This window comes from Convolutriloba macropyga, chromosome 8, assembly GCF_964194025.1.
Source record: "Convolutriloba macropyga chromosome 8, txConMacr16.3, whole genome shotgun sequence".
Classification (NCBI taxonomy): Eukaryota; Metazoa; Xenacoelomorpha; order Acoela; family Convolutidae; genus Convolutriloba; species Convolutriloba macropyga.
This window is the reverse complement of record NC_134475.1, coordinates 11,693,318-11,710,763: the sequence shown is the minus strand read 5'-3', so window position 1 is coordinate 11,710,763 and position 17,446 is coordinate 11,693,318. Positions and strand designations below refer to the sequence as shown.

At 35.1% G+C, this 17,446-nt stretch overlaps 1 protein-coding gene across 1 annotated transcript; it reads left to right on the top strand.

The window, feature by feature from the left end:
* Positions 1–1,509: 1,509 nt before the first annotated feature.
* Positions 1,510–13,792, top strand: LOC142344462 (uncharacterized). Its single transcript, XM_075396122.1, has 8 exons — positions 1,510–3,294; positions 4,619–4,796; positions 6,672–6,793; positions 9,914–10,097; positions 10,730–10,803; positions 11,053–11,140; positions 12,495–12,627; positions 12,868–13,792. Exons 1-8 carry the CDS (start codon positions 2,712–2,714, stop codon positions 13,462–13,464), a joined length of 1,959 nt encoding a protein of 652 aa, XP_075252237.1. The 5' UTR covers positions 1,510–2,711; the 3' UTR covers positions 13,465–13,792.
* The last annotated feature ends 3,654 nt before the right edge of the window (positions 13,793–17,446 follow it).

The following is a 17,446-nucleotide window of genomic DNA, read 5'->3' as shown; positions in this document are numbered from 1 at the left end:
CTGTGAAATCCCCATGATTAATTGATAGGAGTTTCGGTTTCTATAAATTACGATAGTCCATTGATGGGAATTTGGCTTGGTTGAATTGGTATTTTTGGGAATTTCGGTTTCTATTAATATGATCCATCAATGAAAATTTGGCCACTATTAATTTTTAGTATGATCCATTGAAGGGAATTTCGGGTTCTATCAATCTACTATGATTCTTCGATTCCAATCTTGCGGTCTATGAAGTTAAGATGATTCATCGATAGTATTTTTTCATTTTAAAATAGTTTCTGACCCCCCGATGGAAAACTAGTGAACCGAAACTGCTCGTAATATGCATATACAAAGCTAGTCATTATCGAAACGCATCGCAACAACTATGACCATAGCCTCTTTTACTCTATGTTTTCATATATAATGAAAGCTGGTCTCTTTCCCCCATTGACAAAGCTTCTCGCATTGCTAATAACTAAAGCTGAGTCGCTGAAAACCGCTTCTGCACAATTTGGCATAAATCAGGCGAAAAATAATGCTGTTCATGCTCAAAGCTGTTCGCAATATTTTTAATGAGCTTTCAATTTTCATTGATTTTAAAGTTTCGTATATCGTTTTAAACTGCTCTTGTTTTCATTCATTTTTTTATCACAGCCCTTGCTTGCAATTTAGAATGCTTCAATTATCGTTCTGAGAATACTGATCATCTTGCAAATGTCGCGTTTTCCATTGTACCCCCCCCGCCCCCGCCACCCCACATTTTGCGGGAATAGAGTGTACACTCCCATTTTATTTTACGTTCAAGTATACCATAAGGGGCCAGTTTATAAACTGGTGAGCGATTCGCGTGGGGTGTGTGGGGGGGGGGGGGGGTATAATGAAAAAACTTTTTTTTAGTACCGTCATGGTCTTTGCTCAGGCTGGTATTATAGTTTTTGAAATGTTTGCTTTATGATGAAAACTAAAAAAAAAAAATTCAGTTTTTACTCCGAAGTGCTGGAAAACGGGATTATTTGATTGCTTAACGTCTACAGAGATACATGTCAAAAAACAGTCCCATTTCTTGCCCCTTTTTGGCGGCCATCATTTACCCAGCCATACCTGAGCCCCCACACACTTTGCAATGATTAGCTACACAATTAGCCCCGCAGTTTGGGGCCTACACTGACGAGAAAGCCGGCGACCGAACTCGCTGGATCAACATGGGGATCAAAGTTGCCCAGCTGCGGGGGGCTTTGAAGTTAAATCAGCCCCCAAAATGCGCTCAAAAGAGCCAAACCCTTTCGCATGTCAGTCAAGCTTAAGCTTATAAACAACCAAGCATGGTACATTGATCTTAACTTGAGTTAGAAATAATATCAAACCGCAAACTTTTGTCTTTGTCATAAAATTTCGACAACATTTGCTAATTAAACTTATATGAACAGGACACCAATGCAGTTTTAAGATCTCCAAGACATTCCCTCACAACTCCCCCCCCCCCCTTAAGACCACAAACGACGCAGTCTAATAAGTTATAACTCCTCTCTCTTATTTCTCAAAGATATTAAAGCACTTTTGAACACAATAGTTTAATGTATTTTCAAGTACAAGAGACTAGATAATCCTTCTAATAACTAGGAGGAATATTAGTAATATTATAACTCAGTTAACTTAATCCCAAAAATATTTTTCACTCCGACATTTTTCCACAGTTTCTATAAACAGGCGACTTTCGACACACCCGCGAGTACTGAGCAAAATACGTCTTCTAATCGAGGGTTTATCCTTCGTCTAATTCTGGTTCATTTTTTCTTTTGAAGTTCTTGTTCCGAGTTCAGATAAAGGTTCCACGATTTCTGGGATAAAAGGGAAGTTTAAGACTTGAAAGGAAAGTTACAAATCTTCGTATATTTTATTTACCAAGTTTGAAATTTTTGACTGCCGCGCTAATTTAACTGCGCGGCTAACTTTAGAAATATTTACTCCTTTTACGACTTTGACACGGTTTTCTTAATATCAGGTACAAAATTGGAAACCAAGATTAAAAACATAAATAATTATCTTAATAGAATTAGCTAACTTTTATTTAAAACTTTTATCACTTAATTCTGACAATTTTCTAGAACTTCACTAGAAAAAAAGTTCTGCAAATTTTAATTTATCTCAACTTTGCAATTCGACTATTATTTTGACTACCATTTGCTGGTTTTCCAAAAATTAGTTAAAAATTGAAAAATTTCAGTTATTCAATATTGTAAAATTACGCATTACTGATAACTATTTCACGTCTTTTAATTAACTTCGGACATCATATTTTAATACGTCAATAGTTGTGACCGGATTATTAATAATTCGACAATTAAACAGACATCCTGCTCTATTTGGTCTCTCTTAGTTATAAATTAGATCATTTTTTCGATAGTAATAAACATACCTTTTTGATTAATCATTCTTCGGTGTCGTGTTTTGAACTATCGTGAAGCTTAAACGTGTATACCTGCATTTGCTACAGCATCAAACACGTTTAGAATACAAAAGAATTGTTTTCTAATTAAAGCTAAGTGTTTTACCAAAACACAGGTCGACTAAAACTGACCATATTTGTACTATATACGTTTGTCTTTACCGCGTCATAATCAATAAATCGTAAAAAATTTCTAAGAAAGTATAAATTTCAGCATTTAATTTGAAAAGCAGATATTTTACGGAAAATTCTGACAATTATAAGCAGGAATATCTTCATCAACATGAAGTTCGTATCAACAGCATTCGCAGTTTTCCTTATAAATAGCGAGTTATTATTTATAACAGCCCTAGTTAGTTCAGTTACGCCTTCGTCAACGGAAACTGAAGACAATCTTGATTCATCAGCAAGAATTACTTGTTTACCCGAAAGACGAAACGTGAACAAATATTACCTGTTCAAAGCGAATGCCGCCCCAATTGTGGTCAGAGGACGGGTTAATTTCTCGAATCCTGTTGAGGGCCACCTAACTTCATTCAAAATCTCTGAGGTCGCATTTCTGAAAGGCAAAGATTGGATCACGCCGGGAGAACTGAAAAATTCTGAAAACTTATTAGGTCGAAATGTTTTGTATGTCAACTTGCAAAAATCGCCGTGCAGAGAAATGGAAAAAAGTAAAAAGATGCGACGCAACAACGCTGTTTACATGTTTTATTTGACAAAGGCCTCGAATCCGGATGAGTTTGAGTTCTTCAAGGACTCGACGATCCAAGTGCCAACGATGGCGTTCTTCGCCCAACCTGACCTGTACAAAAAGAAGATTGAAAAGACATTACAATCTGAGTTGTTCTGCCAAGATTGCCAAAGTAAGTATTAGCAAATATATTTAATTAGGCAAAAAAAAAATTCGTGTCAGTGGATTCAATTACAGCAAAATGGGCGGATTACACTGATAAAATGCAAATATTATCATTTTCTAGGAATGTTTTGAACATTTTTACATTTCAACAGAAAAGCGCCGCTCTTTTTAGTAGCAAAACATGCATAAATGCATGGTCATTGATTTCATTACAAAGTCGTTAAGCATTTCAAATAAATCGAATACTTCACCATGGTTGTTATTGTCATAACATTATCGTTTAGCATAAGCGAGAGGCTTCACACTAGTAGACAACATTGCAACAAGACTACTATCTCATGATGTTTCCTAATTCCCGCCAGATGCTGTAATACATAAACTTTTCGTAAACATTTGACATAATCGCATATATTGCAAAATAACAAATATTTTAACGAGTTTTTCAAAATTTTGTTTCAAAGAGTACTGGAGCTAATGTTTTTTCATAGTTCTATACGAAAGTCTATTTTACTCTTAGCCCTATCTTTTGTGGCTTCCACCAAAAATCGATTCTTTTTCAGTGTTTTTTCCCGGGTTCAGATAGAAGGGTCGTTTCAGCGCATTATTTTGTAAGAAATGCTGCTAAATAATGTGCCAAAATTATGTAAAAAATCAGTTGAAGGCGCTGAAATGTGCTGAAATGCGCTGATTTTTCAAAAATGCGCTGAAACTTTGTAAGAAATGCATACAAATTTGAGCTCATTTCTTAAATATGGTGGATTTAAACGCTTTTTGACGCCGATTTCTGAATTTCGAACCATTTAATTTGCTCTTACATTAACTATTAACGTTTGCGCTGAAAATATGTATTAAATGCGCAGAAAATTCGTAGAAATAATATAGAAAATTTCTCGACCCAGGTTGTACGGAATTGAGCATGGTCATTACAGAAGACAAAGTACATATGCACTAAACAATGTTTTTATGCAAATAAAAAGCTTTCTAGATGAATCTTGGATTTTTTTGTCAAATTATCACTGCAGTTTCCCATTTAGACAAATCTGTAAATTGACATCAACCAGAAGCCAATTTTAACTGCTACAATTTATATTTGAGTTAAATTTAAACTCAAATAACATGCGAAAATTTTAAAATGCAACTTCTTGGAAACGTTTCGCGTTGTTCATCAGATCGTATACTTCTGTAATGAAGAAACTCGAAGAGAAAATTTTGTTGTGTGGTCAAGAAGCCCTTACGTGAGATCAAAGGATACAACTTAATTTGTATCCTAAAACTAAGATCAAGCGATATTATCAATCCAAACAAATATCGAAATGCTCTTTGTGTTTCAGAAGTAGGTCCGTTTGTGGAGAAAGGGTGGAAGCCGGCCTATTACGTCACAGAGGGAGATAACTTGTCTCTAGTTTGTAAAACACAAGGGACTCCCCTGCCACATAACTTCATATCTGTAAATGACACCCCTCTGCACTCTAACTACCAGGACCAGACAATCAACATCATTCCTAAAGGGTAAGTGTCTCAAACCTAACCTATTTAACGAATTCAGAGTTTAAAAAAATTTTGCTGACAACAATTGTATCCAGATTTCAATTATAAAATATAATTCAGGGTAAAAATGGATGAGGGAGGATTCTTTTAAAATATTATTAAATGTCTTATAGATAATTGCGTTGATCGTCTGTTATCTTGTACACTTTCTTAAATGTTCTCGTGCAAATTCATCTAATTTTTTGACGTGTGTGGATAAACCTGGCACAATTTTTCGTGTGAAAATTGCAAGTCGTATGATTTCACATGAGAAAAAAATGAGGAATTGTCTAATGAGGATTGTTAAATGCGCGATTTCTCGCGTGAACAAACGAATGACGAAACTGAGTGGTTTCATTGGAAAACAGCTGTTTGTTTTTTTCTGAAGACTATCCTGAAAAGCCATGTAGTCAAGCCTGAGATAAAAAAAAAATTAAAGAAATTTTAGTCATTTGAAAACTATAAACACAATTAACAAAAATTCATAGAATTGCTATATGTCCCGTTACTCGAATCCCAGAAAAAACCCTCAGATAATTCTCAAGTGATTGAGTCCTTTTTGTTTTTCACTTTTCCCCCGAATTATCGTTTGGCAATAGGAAATTTTGTAAAAGACGCCTTTATTGTAAGAGCGCAATCATGGCAAAGCTTAAATTTTATAAAATTTACTATGCGTAAAAATAAATGACGCACATTGTTGAATGATTTAGAATGCAAGTAAACTTCATTGAAGTAATGTAGTAAACGGCAACAGTAAGTTAGCATCTTCTATTTTTATGAATTAAAAATTCTTTTTGCAAACACATTTTGAAGACATTTTTTGAACCATTGATCCCCTACACTGGTCCTCCATCGCCTGGTCCTCCACAGTGGTCCTCCACACCTCTGAAATGCAAATAAAAAACAACGTTCACTTACCAGGAATTCTCAAGTAAAGTAGATGAACTCCATACAAGTCTCGCAAGAAAAAGAGCGTTGTTACGATATCACCTTGTAATCACATCTTTTCTGCCTCTAATGTTCAACGCAAACGGAAACTCTATCATAGTCAAACAAACGTGAAAATTTATCACATGTTAAGACAACTTTCTTTTAATTGAGAAACTGGGACGAAGTTTATCAACTTTAGACATGGATTTATGGTAAGCAAACGCTGTGTTTCAGAGGTAGGCGAGAAGACTAGTGTAGTGGATCAATGGTTTAAAAATTGTCTTCTAATTGTGATTTCCAATTGGAGTAATAACGCCTCAAAAATGAAATTTTCCTGTGTGAAAATAGGGGTGCTAAAGTACTTTGCCGTTCAGTATACACCGTGATTGGTTCTCCACATTCAGCGTTGCAATAGCGTAATTTTGGTTTTTAGTTGGCTTTTAACAGTGGTCTTCTATGTGCATCGGCCAAGTTTTCCCAGACATAATTTTCGATATAGGTTTTTCGGCAATCTTGTTTAAAGTTGTTACAAAATGAGTCAAAAATTTTTATTTAGCAACAGGCAGTCTCAATATCATCAGTTAATCGTTTTTTACCTTTTTGTTTATACTCAGAAAAACATCAATTTTTGGCAAAATAATTACGAGATATTTTTTAAAAAATGACCGAAGAAAACGCAAAACGCATGTGCGAGTTCAACGTTTTGCCATCATTCATTTCTTTAAAGTTCCCAAAAAATTTTTAGAGTTCTCGAAAACATCGTGTGAAACCTCTCCTATTACGTATTTGTATCAAAATGAACATCAATAACGGTTCTTGAAGGGTTGGGGGGCTATAGTACAGTTTAGCTGACTCATTAAAGCACAGGTTTCAGAAATGATATAGAAAGCGCTTTTTTGACATTAATTCTGAAAATATATCTTTTAGGCGGAAGCTGGTGATGGAATTCAGAAACATAAAGGTGGAAGATGCTGGTGTGTATTCATGTACTGGGACTAACTTCGAATCAGAAGATGCAGTCACTGAAACAGAGATTCACGTCACACCAGGTAACTAAAACTTTGACCTTTTCGTCGGTTAATTTACTGTACCATTCTTTATATAAAGCGTGGAATGAAACACTTGACAAATAAAAAATATTATCCACCCCCCCCCCCCCCCCAGTGAACCAAAACTGGATACAACTTGATAAGGAACATACTAAAGCGTTGAAGCAAGTTTTCATCTTGTCAAATCTTTCCAAAAGAAAATATCAGTGTGTGTACAAAGTTGCAAGATATATGCATGGGTATCAAGAAACAAAATCTTTGCGGGAAAACCAACAAAGATAGCACGACATAGTTTTGAAAGTAAGTAGGTTAAAATGAGATTGAGCAAGATCTATCAAAATTTATGAAAGAAGTCACTACCCCATTCGGATATCTATTCTGTCCCCCCCCCCCAGCTTAGTGAGCATAAATTTTTTTTTGACCCCCAGGCGCACGTGCTATTTTCTTACATAGTAACGTGCTATATAACAACATATAATTTGTAACTGGGGTTCATAAAAAACACTGGGGGGGGGCGAGACAGAATAGATCCCCCATTCCTAAAGAGACACCTCATAACTGTTAATTTTTTTGCTCTATATTGGGATAAATACAAAAATTATAGTAGCTGCTTCGCCTAAAATAAGGATTTACAAGTTGTGGAAATAGAATAGATGACAAAAACAAGTGTTAGCAACTTCTGCGCTCCGAAAAAACAATGGTTACAATCGCGCAATCACATGAACTATCTATCAGAAAGGCAAGTTCATTACAAAAATTACAAAAAACTGCAAAAAATTTTAGCGAAAAAATCAGAAAAAAGTTTTTATCAATATCTGACAAATTTTTTTCAACTCAGGGATGATTCTTTTTGTTTACCTTAGCGAGATCTCAATTTGATTTTTTGAGAAACCATTCAAGACATTTCATATTTTGCGAGAAATGTGGAGAAATGTTTACAGAGTCGCCAACGACACCCTCCAGTTAAATAAAATTGGAAATTACATGTACTGTATTTGATTCAATCCAGTGTTTTTAGATTCACGAAAGATACTAAAACAATTTTTAATAAAAATCTGAATCGAACTTCACTCAAAATCAAATTAAAAAAAAAGGCGTCTAAAGAAAAACAGTACTCATAAAGTATCAGGAACAAATCACTAATTTTCAGCTAAATAGATTATTGGTCTTAGCAAAGGTTCTTGTTTAGACTTCCTGTTTACCTTAAAATCCGTTGGACGAATTTTCGAACAATCGATATTGAACTGTTTACCGGATATATGATTTCTACTAATTGAAAGTCTGAAATTCAGTCATTCATAAATATATTAAAAACGAAGTAGTTTTTTTCTGACTGGGAAAGTTTTCGCGATATATATTTTGGAGATAAAAAGGCAAGAGGTCAATGTAAAAAATTTAATTACTGAACATAATGCTTCAAATGGAGATTTTTGACTATATTCTGATCAAAAATTTACGTGACCATTAGTGTTGGTTACAATGAGTGCCCGAAGTTTAGCTTGTTAGTCACAACTAAGGTTTTTTTTCACAAAATTTTTTAAAAGTGTCGATTAAAATAAAGAAAACATTCATTTTTCTCAAGAAATTTATCCAATAACCTCACTTTTATCAAAAATTTTGATGTATATAATTTTAAATGCAACTAGAGGCTAAGTTGGATAATTTAACACCAAGTGTACCCTTTATTTTGAACTTTGAAGCTAACAGTTCTTCAGGTCAGAAACTTACTTTGCTGTATCTCTTGCGAAACCAAAATTTTAAACAAGCAACTAAAATCTGAAATTTAATGGGAATCTTTTCAAATTGAAACCGTACACCGGTACTATCATACTTCTGATTAATTGTTGAACGCAATCTGGATAAAAACATTGCTAATTTCCTCATGTACATAAGAATAAAATGCAAATGGCAAAGAGGTAATGTACAAAAAACATTGAACTACTTATTTAAAGAACTTGAGCTTACGTTAGTAAAAGCGAGCATAATTTTTTTTATCTGTCATTCTCTGTTTATAGAGCACAATTGTTTTTTCATTTACAGTCGTAGCATACGAACTTGAAACCTCAGGCATTCTATGTCTTAAATTTATTTTCGAAGTGAATGAACCTTCTAATTATAGATTTTATTGGAAAAATTGAAATTGGAACAGAATTGCCTCAAAATTCATTTTTCTCTGCACAATTTACGGCAATCCAAAAACTTGTGCGTCAGCGAAAGAATATGGACGGTAGAAATAGTGGTAAAAAAGCACATTTTGATTAGATAATCCGTCCTTATCTTAAAACCAAATCAAGGGGGACAACAAAATTTTCTCTAGATGTCTTCTTTTCTCAGAAGAATCCTCGAGAAACAATAAAAGTAAATGCGTTCGAACTTGATGGGAAACACTCTTTTCATCACAGGCTTGTCATGTTCAAACCTGGTCAAAGAATTTGCATATTTTCAAGTCGAATTATTTTCTTTGCAAGATTGGGATTTTTCCGTTGGTGCCCCCCAATACGGTATGCGCCCCCCCCCCCCAGATACAGAGTAAATTATTATGTAAAATATGGCACGTACGTCGGGGGGGGGGGGTGCAAATAATATGCGCTCACTAAGCTGGGGGGCAGAAAGGGAAAAGATCCCAATGTTCCTACACGATATCTTGCAATGACGATCACCATTCGAAATTGACTGGGCTGATAATAAACAAAACACAAAACTTTGCAAATTGCACCCCCATAAATTGTTTCTTTTTTGCAAGTTTCAGACCCAAGGACAGCTGATACCTACTCAATGAGTATATTATATTAGACATCTCTATGAAAATTAGATAAACAGAAATCACATCTCTTCTTGATTATAATTATACCTTTCTAAAAAGAACAATAATGCTCTTCAAAATTGGTGTACCACAGATAATAATTTGAGTTACAAATATCGGATCTATTCTATTTCCCCCCCCCCCCCCCCCCCCGCTTAGTAAGCATAGACCTTTATGACCCCCAGGTACACGTGCTATTTTCTTACATAGTAACGTGCTATATAACAACATATAAACTATGGGGGGGGGGGGGGGGCAGAATAGATACCAAATATCATAAATCTAAAAGCGGGTTTCTCAAGTAGGTTCAATTTTAGTCGTATCGTCCAGCTCAGCAACTGCTGTGGGCACTGGGTCTCCCAGTTTCCCCTTTAAGCCCTCTCTTTCTCCTTCTGGAAACAAAAGCAATGATGGAATAGGCTGTCCTGAAAAGTACGAAGGCTTCTGTCTCAATGGGGGAGATTGCTACTACCTTAAAAAGAGTAGAATAGTCGGCTGCAAGTAAGTCTTCCGAGCTGAGAGTAAAAAAATAACTCCTGTTATTTATAATAACAAATTGTTTCCCTTTTGTATACATAAGCATTTCATTCTTCTATTTCATTGTCTTTTTAAATTTGTTTTACAAAAACTTAAAAGCAGAATTGTCTGCTGCAAGTAAGTTTCTCCATTTTTGGGTATAAAAATAGACATTTGGCTGCGTACTGCTCTCATTCAATTTTTTTTTCATTTCTTTTTTTTATTTAGTGATTTAGTGTTGACGACTTGACCAACAAGCTTAGATTGTTTCCAGTCGTTTAATAATTATCGGTTTGAAGCTGGTCTTTGCCTTCAGCGCATTTTGAAATGACAGATCGATACGCACGTTAGTATCGATTTCTTCACTAGCAAATAATAATTCAAGTTTTTTAGAACCTCGGACAATTATGATCAATTTCAAATAGTGGCCAACGCGGGCGGTAATCTTAATTACTGGAACCTGAAAACTTGAAATTAAGTTCGGTTCTCGAACTAGCATAAATTTTTTTTCCCTGAAAATTGATACTTGAACAGACAGAAAATCTTCTTCTAAGAGCAATGTGAAGTTTGCTATTTTTTTTGTTTATCTGTTTTTTTATCCTATTATTTTTGTGCAGGTGTTACGGGTTCTACGAGGGAGAAAGATGTCAAGAATACGTGCCCAGAGCTGCATACTCCAAACAAACAATAGGTAAGAAATAGATTTTTAATTCTCAAAATGAACAAATCAATAATTGTTGATGTTTTGTTATTTATCAAGCTGGGCGGAAATATATATTTAATGTGTGATTGAGTAATGACAACTCCTCTAAATGGTCGTTAAATTTATATAAATATAAATGATTTTTTATAAATTACTCGGAAACACAAAAGTAAATACACTTAGTGTCAACTCATCACCTCATTCGTACTAAAGTTGATCACAAAATAGTTGTTTTAGTTCAAACTCGGAACCCCAAATTCTGGACTATCACGACCTTCATTCTGCTCACTGCTGCTCTGGTCTCTTCTCTTCTCTATTCTGCAAGGTCAGTTTTCAACCACAACAAACAAATAACAATGTTAGGGGCTTTATGCAAGTGCAACTACTGTGAAAACTGATTAGACTTTATCGAACCAGCATTTCTTAATTGCAAGCCTAGTGTGTTACCCAGTTACACCAACTGGTCTTAACCTCTCGAACTTGGGCATCTCTTATAACCTGTTCTCGCGTTCTTTCTTGCTCCTCAAGGCTTCATTTCTCCAGCCGAGTACACGTTGAACAAGTTGAATTTCTTCTCAAGCTATGTTAAGATTATCTTATGAAGAATTTACATTAAGTTGTTCTCCCTCAACCTTCTAACCAATTATAAATAGTTGATAAGGAAGGGTAGATACCCCCAAAGACAAACGTTCTATTTGTTACGTAGTCCCCTTTGACTGGGGCTAAAATGCGACCACGGATAGACATTTGTAAGAAAAAATTTTTCACAAACGTGCCGTAAAGTTGAAGAGTTTATGATCGACCAATCAGACGACGAGAATCATACGGCTCTAAATCTCATTTGATGGTAGTTTGCTCCACGCCCGTTCGGCTCTACCAACGCCCTCCAACGTTAAGCTCCTATATCAATGATTTCTCCTTGTAGTACAAAACTCTAAAGATACAGGATCAAAATCAAATCTGTTTGCAAACTTTTTCAAAAAAAGTCGCTATTCTTCAAAAGTGGCTTCAAAATGATTCTAAATTTATAATTAATTGTAAAGTTTAAATAATTTTTGAACTAAAGAGCTGCACTGAAGTATCCGAAGATGAGTTTAGGAGAGAAAAAGCTATTTTGATTTTTGTTCACTCGTATTTGGGCTCGTTACAGCCGGGGGTTCCTTTTCCCTATGTTTTTTTTCTGCCAAATTTGAGGTGTCACATTTGGGGCAAACTCAACAAATGCACGAGCGAAACTTTTCTGCCCATAAAAATGTAAGACTGGGGGCTGCGATGGGAGGTTTTTTTAGGAAAATACAGCTCATAACACTTAAATCTTTTTGGGCTGCAATGAGCAGCAAGAGGGGCAAAAATATGCGAGAGTGAGGGGGTAAAAGATAAATTAACCCCACACTCTTTCATTTTTTTGGGTTTCCAAGGGGGTAAAATGTTGTCAGAGTTTGTGGGTTATGGAAAAATTACTCTCAGACTCCTGCATCATTTTACCCTCCTTGGCAGACCAAAACGATTTAAGAGCGAGAGTTTAATTTATCTTGGGCGGTAAATCTTCAAAAGTCCTCCCATTGCAGCCCCACTATTACACCAATTTGCCCCCTAGACAAATTACCCCCACTCTTACAACAAAATGGGAGGATTTTAGGGAGGACATTCAACCCGGGCAATGTCAATTTGATTTATAGGTTATTCTTCCGTATGCGACGTTTCAAGAGGAAGTATGAGGACCAGCTGACGATAGCCTCCCCCACTAGTCTCTTGCCTCCATTCGACTATGACATTCCACCTGTGCCCAAGAGATACTCAAACATCCGGGAGGTTAGTCCGATTCCCAACATTATCAAAAACTTCTGTTCGGGTGGCAAAGTTCTATCATTATGTATTAGAAATTCATCAAAACTCATCTATAATCATCACTAAAATAATGAACTTTTCTTAATATAATGAACTTTTCTTAAAATAATGAACTCTTCTTTCAATTTTTTTCGGGGTCTGTAAAATAGTCTCGATTATTACACGTGACATAATTTCTTAATTTCTAACTCAAATTTGTTTCAGGTGAGCTATAAAGATCTGGATGACTTCGAAACGAAACCCAGAAGCATTTATTTCACACCCAACCATGTTCGAACGCCCGAAAGACGCCCACACGATTCGCTAAGACGACCGTCCAGCGCCTCGGAGCCACGCCGTCAAGTACCAGTTCGCAACTACCCCGTAATCTTTGAAAACCCGCGTGACGAGTTCGACCTTCCAGTTAACAGTCCAGACATCATAACCAGCAATAGCCAGACCTTCCCAAGATCAGCAAACGACCCATCACTATCCCCAACTGCACCCCGAACCCAACCCAGATTACCCGAAGTTCCAGACCGGGCATTCAGTTCGGGAATCCCAAATCAAGTTGACAACCCAACGTATGACCCAAAATCAATTTCAAATGACAATTCCTCAAATAGTTCAAATCATGCGCCTCGCGATTCGTTCTTGCCGAGTTTACCTCCAAATTTCTACGAGTTGAACAAATCTTCTAAGGAGACTGATATAATAGACTCGAAGAGTGACGATTTTCACGAGTACTCGGTTCCTGAGAAGATGAGAAACCGTGATCCAATTGCTAGCCAGAGCAGTGATGGGGTGTATTCCGAAGTCTAAAACAATTATTGACAAATTAGTTCCAATTTCTGAAATTTCAATTTCAAATCCAAAAGTTTAGCTGAAACAGGGCAAAAACGCAACTATGACAGATTAAAATTTTTTAAATATCATGTTGCTATTTTTGGGTGCTTTCAATGAAATGCATATCAGCATTTTCGACGTGAAATGAGTTCTGAAAAAAGAGCATCATTTCGATTCAACGACGATCTTCAAAAAGTGACCAGAATTCTGACAAATATTACCAAAACAAACTCATTTTTTGCAAATCCATTAAAAATGGATCTAATCTGCTACAGTTTAGTGGGCATATGAATTATTCGCAACATCCCGCCATCCCCCCGGAGGCACATGTTGAGTTTTCATTTTTTTTACATACAATTTGCAATCGGGATTATGAAATACGCTGGGAGGGGGGGGGGGGGGGGTGGGGGGAGTCGAAGCAGATTAGGTGCAAAAAATCATTACGACAAAGCTAAAGAAGCAAACTGAACCAAAGTCTAAAAGTCTGCTAAATAAGTCGGCGTCTGATATGTCTGAAGTGTTTAAATGTTATCATAATTTCTGATGCAGTTCCCATTTTTGTGCTGGTTGTTTAATGCATTGGGGTTATAAGAACATTTGGGGGGGGGGGGGGTATTCTTCGTGTAATGACCTATATAATTATAATTCTGAAGCTTATCTCAATTGCCATGTGATAGATTTTATAATTTCTGGGATTGAATTGAACCCAACCACCCCCACAAGACTTTTCCATGACAAGCAGAGATAATCCATGCATGCGATTGACTGATTTTTTGTTTCGACACTTTGTACTCTTATTATTACGCTAATGAATCAAAACTATGCGCTGAGTTTTAAATTACTATTTTTGAAACCTCATCTCTTTTGTTCGTTGCACCGGAAAGGGTGCGTTGAATTTTTTGTTTACCATCGATATTACAATATTTAAACAAAAGAAAATTCATTCAAAGAGAAAAGTTAAGTTTGGACAGACACATGAAGAGACTGCTGCTCATCTAACAAGGACTCGGAAACACGACTACGAAAACCAAATGAAATAAAGGAAGTGAAAAAAAAGTTGAACACCTCATAGATATCTTGGATATATGGGTAACTAACTGAGCTGAACTGGAGTCAACTTTCTTATGGTTTTCAAAATTAAATTTTTTCCTAGAGAAAAATTGTGTGTTTTCTATGTAGCAACTTGTAAAATTAGCAACTGATTAAATTTTGAGAGAAACTTCTAGTTTCAAGATAGTTGCTGAAGAAATCTATTTTTACATAAACTGACTCGAATTTTCTGAGTTCATGGAGCTTGAATTTGAAACCTTTTTTAGCACAGTTCATAAACGGTTAGTAGATGTTGTTTCGCCATGATATCTCTAATTGAACCCGTTTTTCGTTTAATGAAAATTGCCCTACATATTTTTTGCATCATAGGTATTTCGTCGAGAATTGTCTTAAAAGTGCTCATGTAAATTTAAAGCCACAATCTATTGTAGATTTAGCATGGACATTGTAAAAAAGTAACGTAAACGTTAACTTTTTGTAAAAAAAAATTTTTGACAACACCAGCGAAAAAATGTAAATAATATTTTCGCAATCATCTTACAGTGATTTAAAGAATTCATCGATCTGAAAAATTGTATGCCCAAATACTTGCAGACGTCGTTGATTTGAACTCTCTTGAAAACACCGTTTAGGTACTTTGCTTTTTGTTGCGGCCGAAAAGCATGAGTATAAGTTTTTTTTTCATTGACTTTTAAACATTATTGATCAAACAAATTCTTAACGTTTTTACTTCACAGGAAAATTTAGTAATTTAGTGCTCTCTTTAACTGCGCACGAGGTTAGGTTATAGTAGAGTCACCTACGTACAAAAATATTTTAGAGTTCGAGCAGCATTGAGGCATATAAGTAAAGTAAATTGTAAATATGTATAAGTAAATTGCGACGTGCTAACAATAACACTCAATTGGTTTTAGAGTTTTCAACCTACTTTTCTGGATTCGCCACAAATAGGTTATGACATGAGTTTTTTTAAAACAGTGGATAATGACACGCCAGGGAACTTCTGTTCTAATGCCATGCAATTAAAATCAAAGAAAATAAACAATGTATTGATGCGAGATTTTTCTGGCCGGAGTGCGAAACTGGTTTGGGGCTATTATTTCATGTTTGCTAACAAAACTCATTATTCTCTTATTGAATAGTCTCATTACTCTTTAGTCCCTAGATTCGTTTCCGGTACTGATATTTTGACTGATACTTGCAAGGAAATCACTTTCGTTTTTCAAAAGGTAAAGAGAAACAACCTATTCAAAACAGGCATTGAAAACAAAACGTTGCTTAGATAATGATCTCTTGAAAATTTTGTTGTCTAACCACCAATACCAGAAGATATTTTGTTTTCAAGAGAGTCAATGATTGTTCTTTGTTCAGTTGGTAATGTAGGAGAAAAAACGTAGCTCTGTAGAACTTTTTCAAATTTACTGTTATCAATAGAAGAAGGTTTAAAAGACTGCGGCATGTTCTCGTCTCATACACTTTTCTTCTTCAAAATGTTCGCGGCTAGCCTAGAATTACTACTCTGCGCAAAACATAGCTCAACGAAAATGATAATCTGGGATTAAATAGTCCAAGAATTGAGTGACGATTTACTAGTGGACTTATACGAAAAATTAGTTGAGTCAAAAGCTGCCAAAACTGAGTAGAGAGGGCTGTTCTTGTGATGTCGAAAATCAGCTCTGAGTAAACAAATTTCATTTATCTTACATTTATATACAGAAAAAAAACAAAAGTTTCAACAAATTTTTGCTGATATTAGAGAAACTTTATAGAACTCTGGGTTAAACTATTGATTATATGTTTTATTATTAATTTACTTAAGAGAATATCAATCCGCATTGAGGGAATGAGAAAAAAATTGAACTTAACATTTCTTTGTTTTTAAGAATCATAATACTATTACCATATGAACTTCTCTTATTGTTCATTTTCTAGTTTTATTGTTATTACATAAAAACCTCCAGCCAAAAAAACTGTTCTACACATAATTTTAGCGATTTAAGAAAGTTGAAAAAAGAATTACCTTGCTTATATTGTTTTTCCTGTTTATTCACTGAATTCAATAAATTGAAACTGATGCAGATCTTATTGCCGAAATCAAACTAGCTTCTTCGATTAGAATTATGAATAGATTATTTGATCGCTTTGCTTCTGAGAAAAAAATTGCGAAAGAGAATAAAATGGTATAATAAGGGACTGAAATCTCAGATGCACAAGCCAAATGAACTCTTCATGAAAAATTGCGAAAGAAAATAACATGGTAGAATAAAACAGTAAAATTCCAAATAATTTATTCATAATTCTAACTAAAGGGGCCAATTTGTTGTCGGTATTAAGACCCTCATTGGTTTCGATGTATGCAATTCAGTGAGTGAACAGAGCAAATTATTTAAAAAAGGTAGTTGTCTTTTCAGTTTTCTTAGATCACAGAAATATTATTTGGAACAGTCTTGGCAACAGTTTTTATGTAATAACAATAAAACTGGAAAGTAATCACTGAGAGAAGTTTTATTGTGATATTTTTTGACTTTCAATAACAAGGAAATGTTAAATTCAAGTTTTCTCAATCCGTCAATGTGGTATGATAGTCTATTAAGTAATTTAAAGCTCAGATATCTAATCAATAATTTGATTCAGAGTTCTGTTAGGTTTTTTTTTCAAAATCAGCAAAAAATTTGTCAAAATTTTTGTTTGGTGGTCTGTAAATGACTGGGAAAACCCAAGTTTTGTCATCTATCTATGTTTTATTTTTGACTTTTTTGGGAGATGACCTTCTTGGCAATTGGCTTGTTCGGAGCTGATTTATGAGTTCACGAGAACGTTCTCCTGTTTTGCAGCTTTTCACTCAACTATTTTTTCGTATATGTCTACTACTTGTTCGTAATTCAATTCTTGTTTATAATCCCAAGCT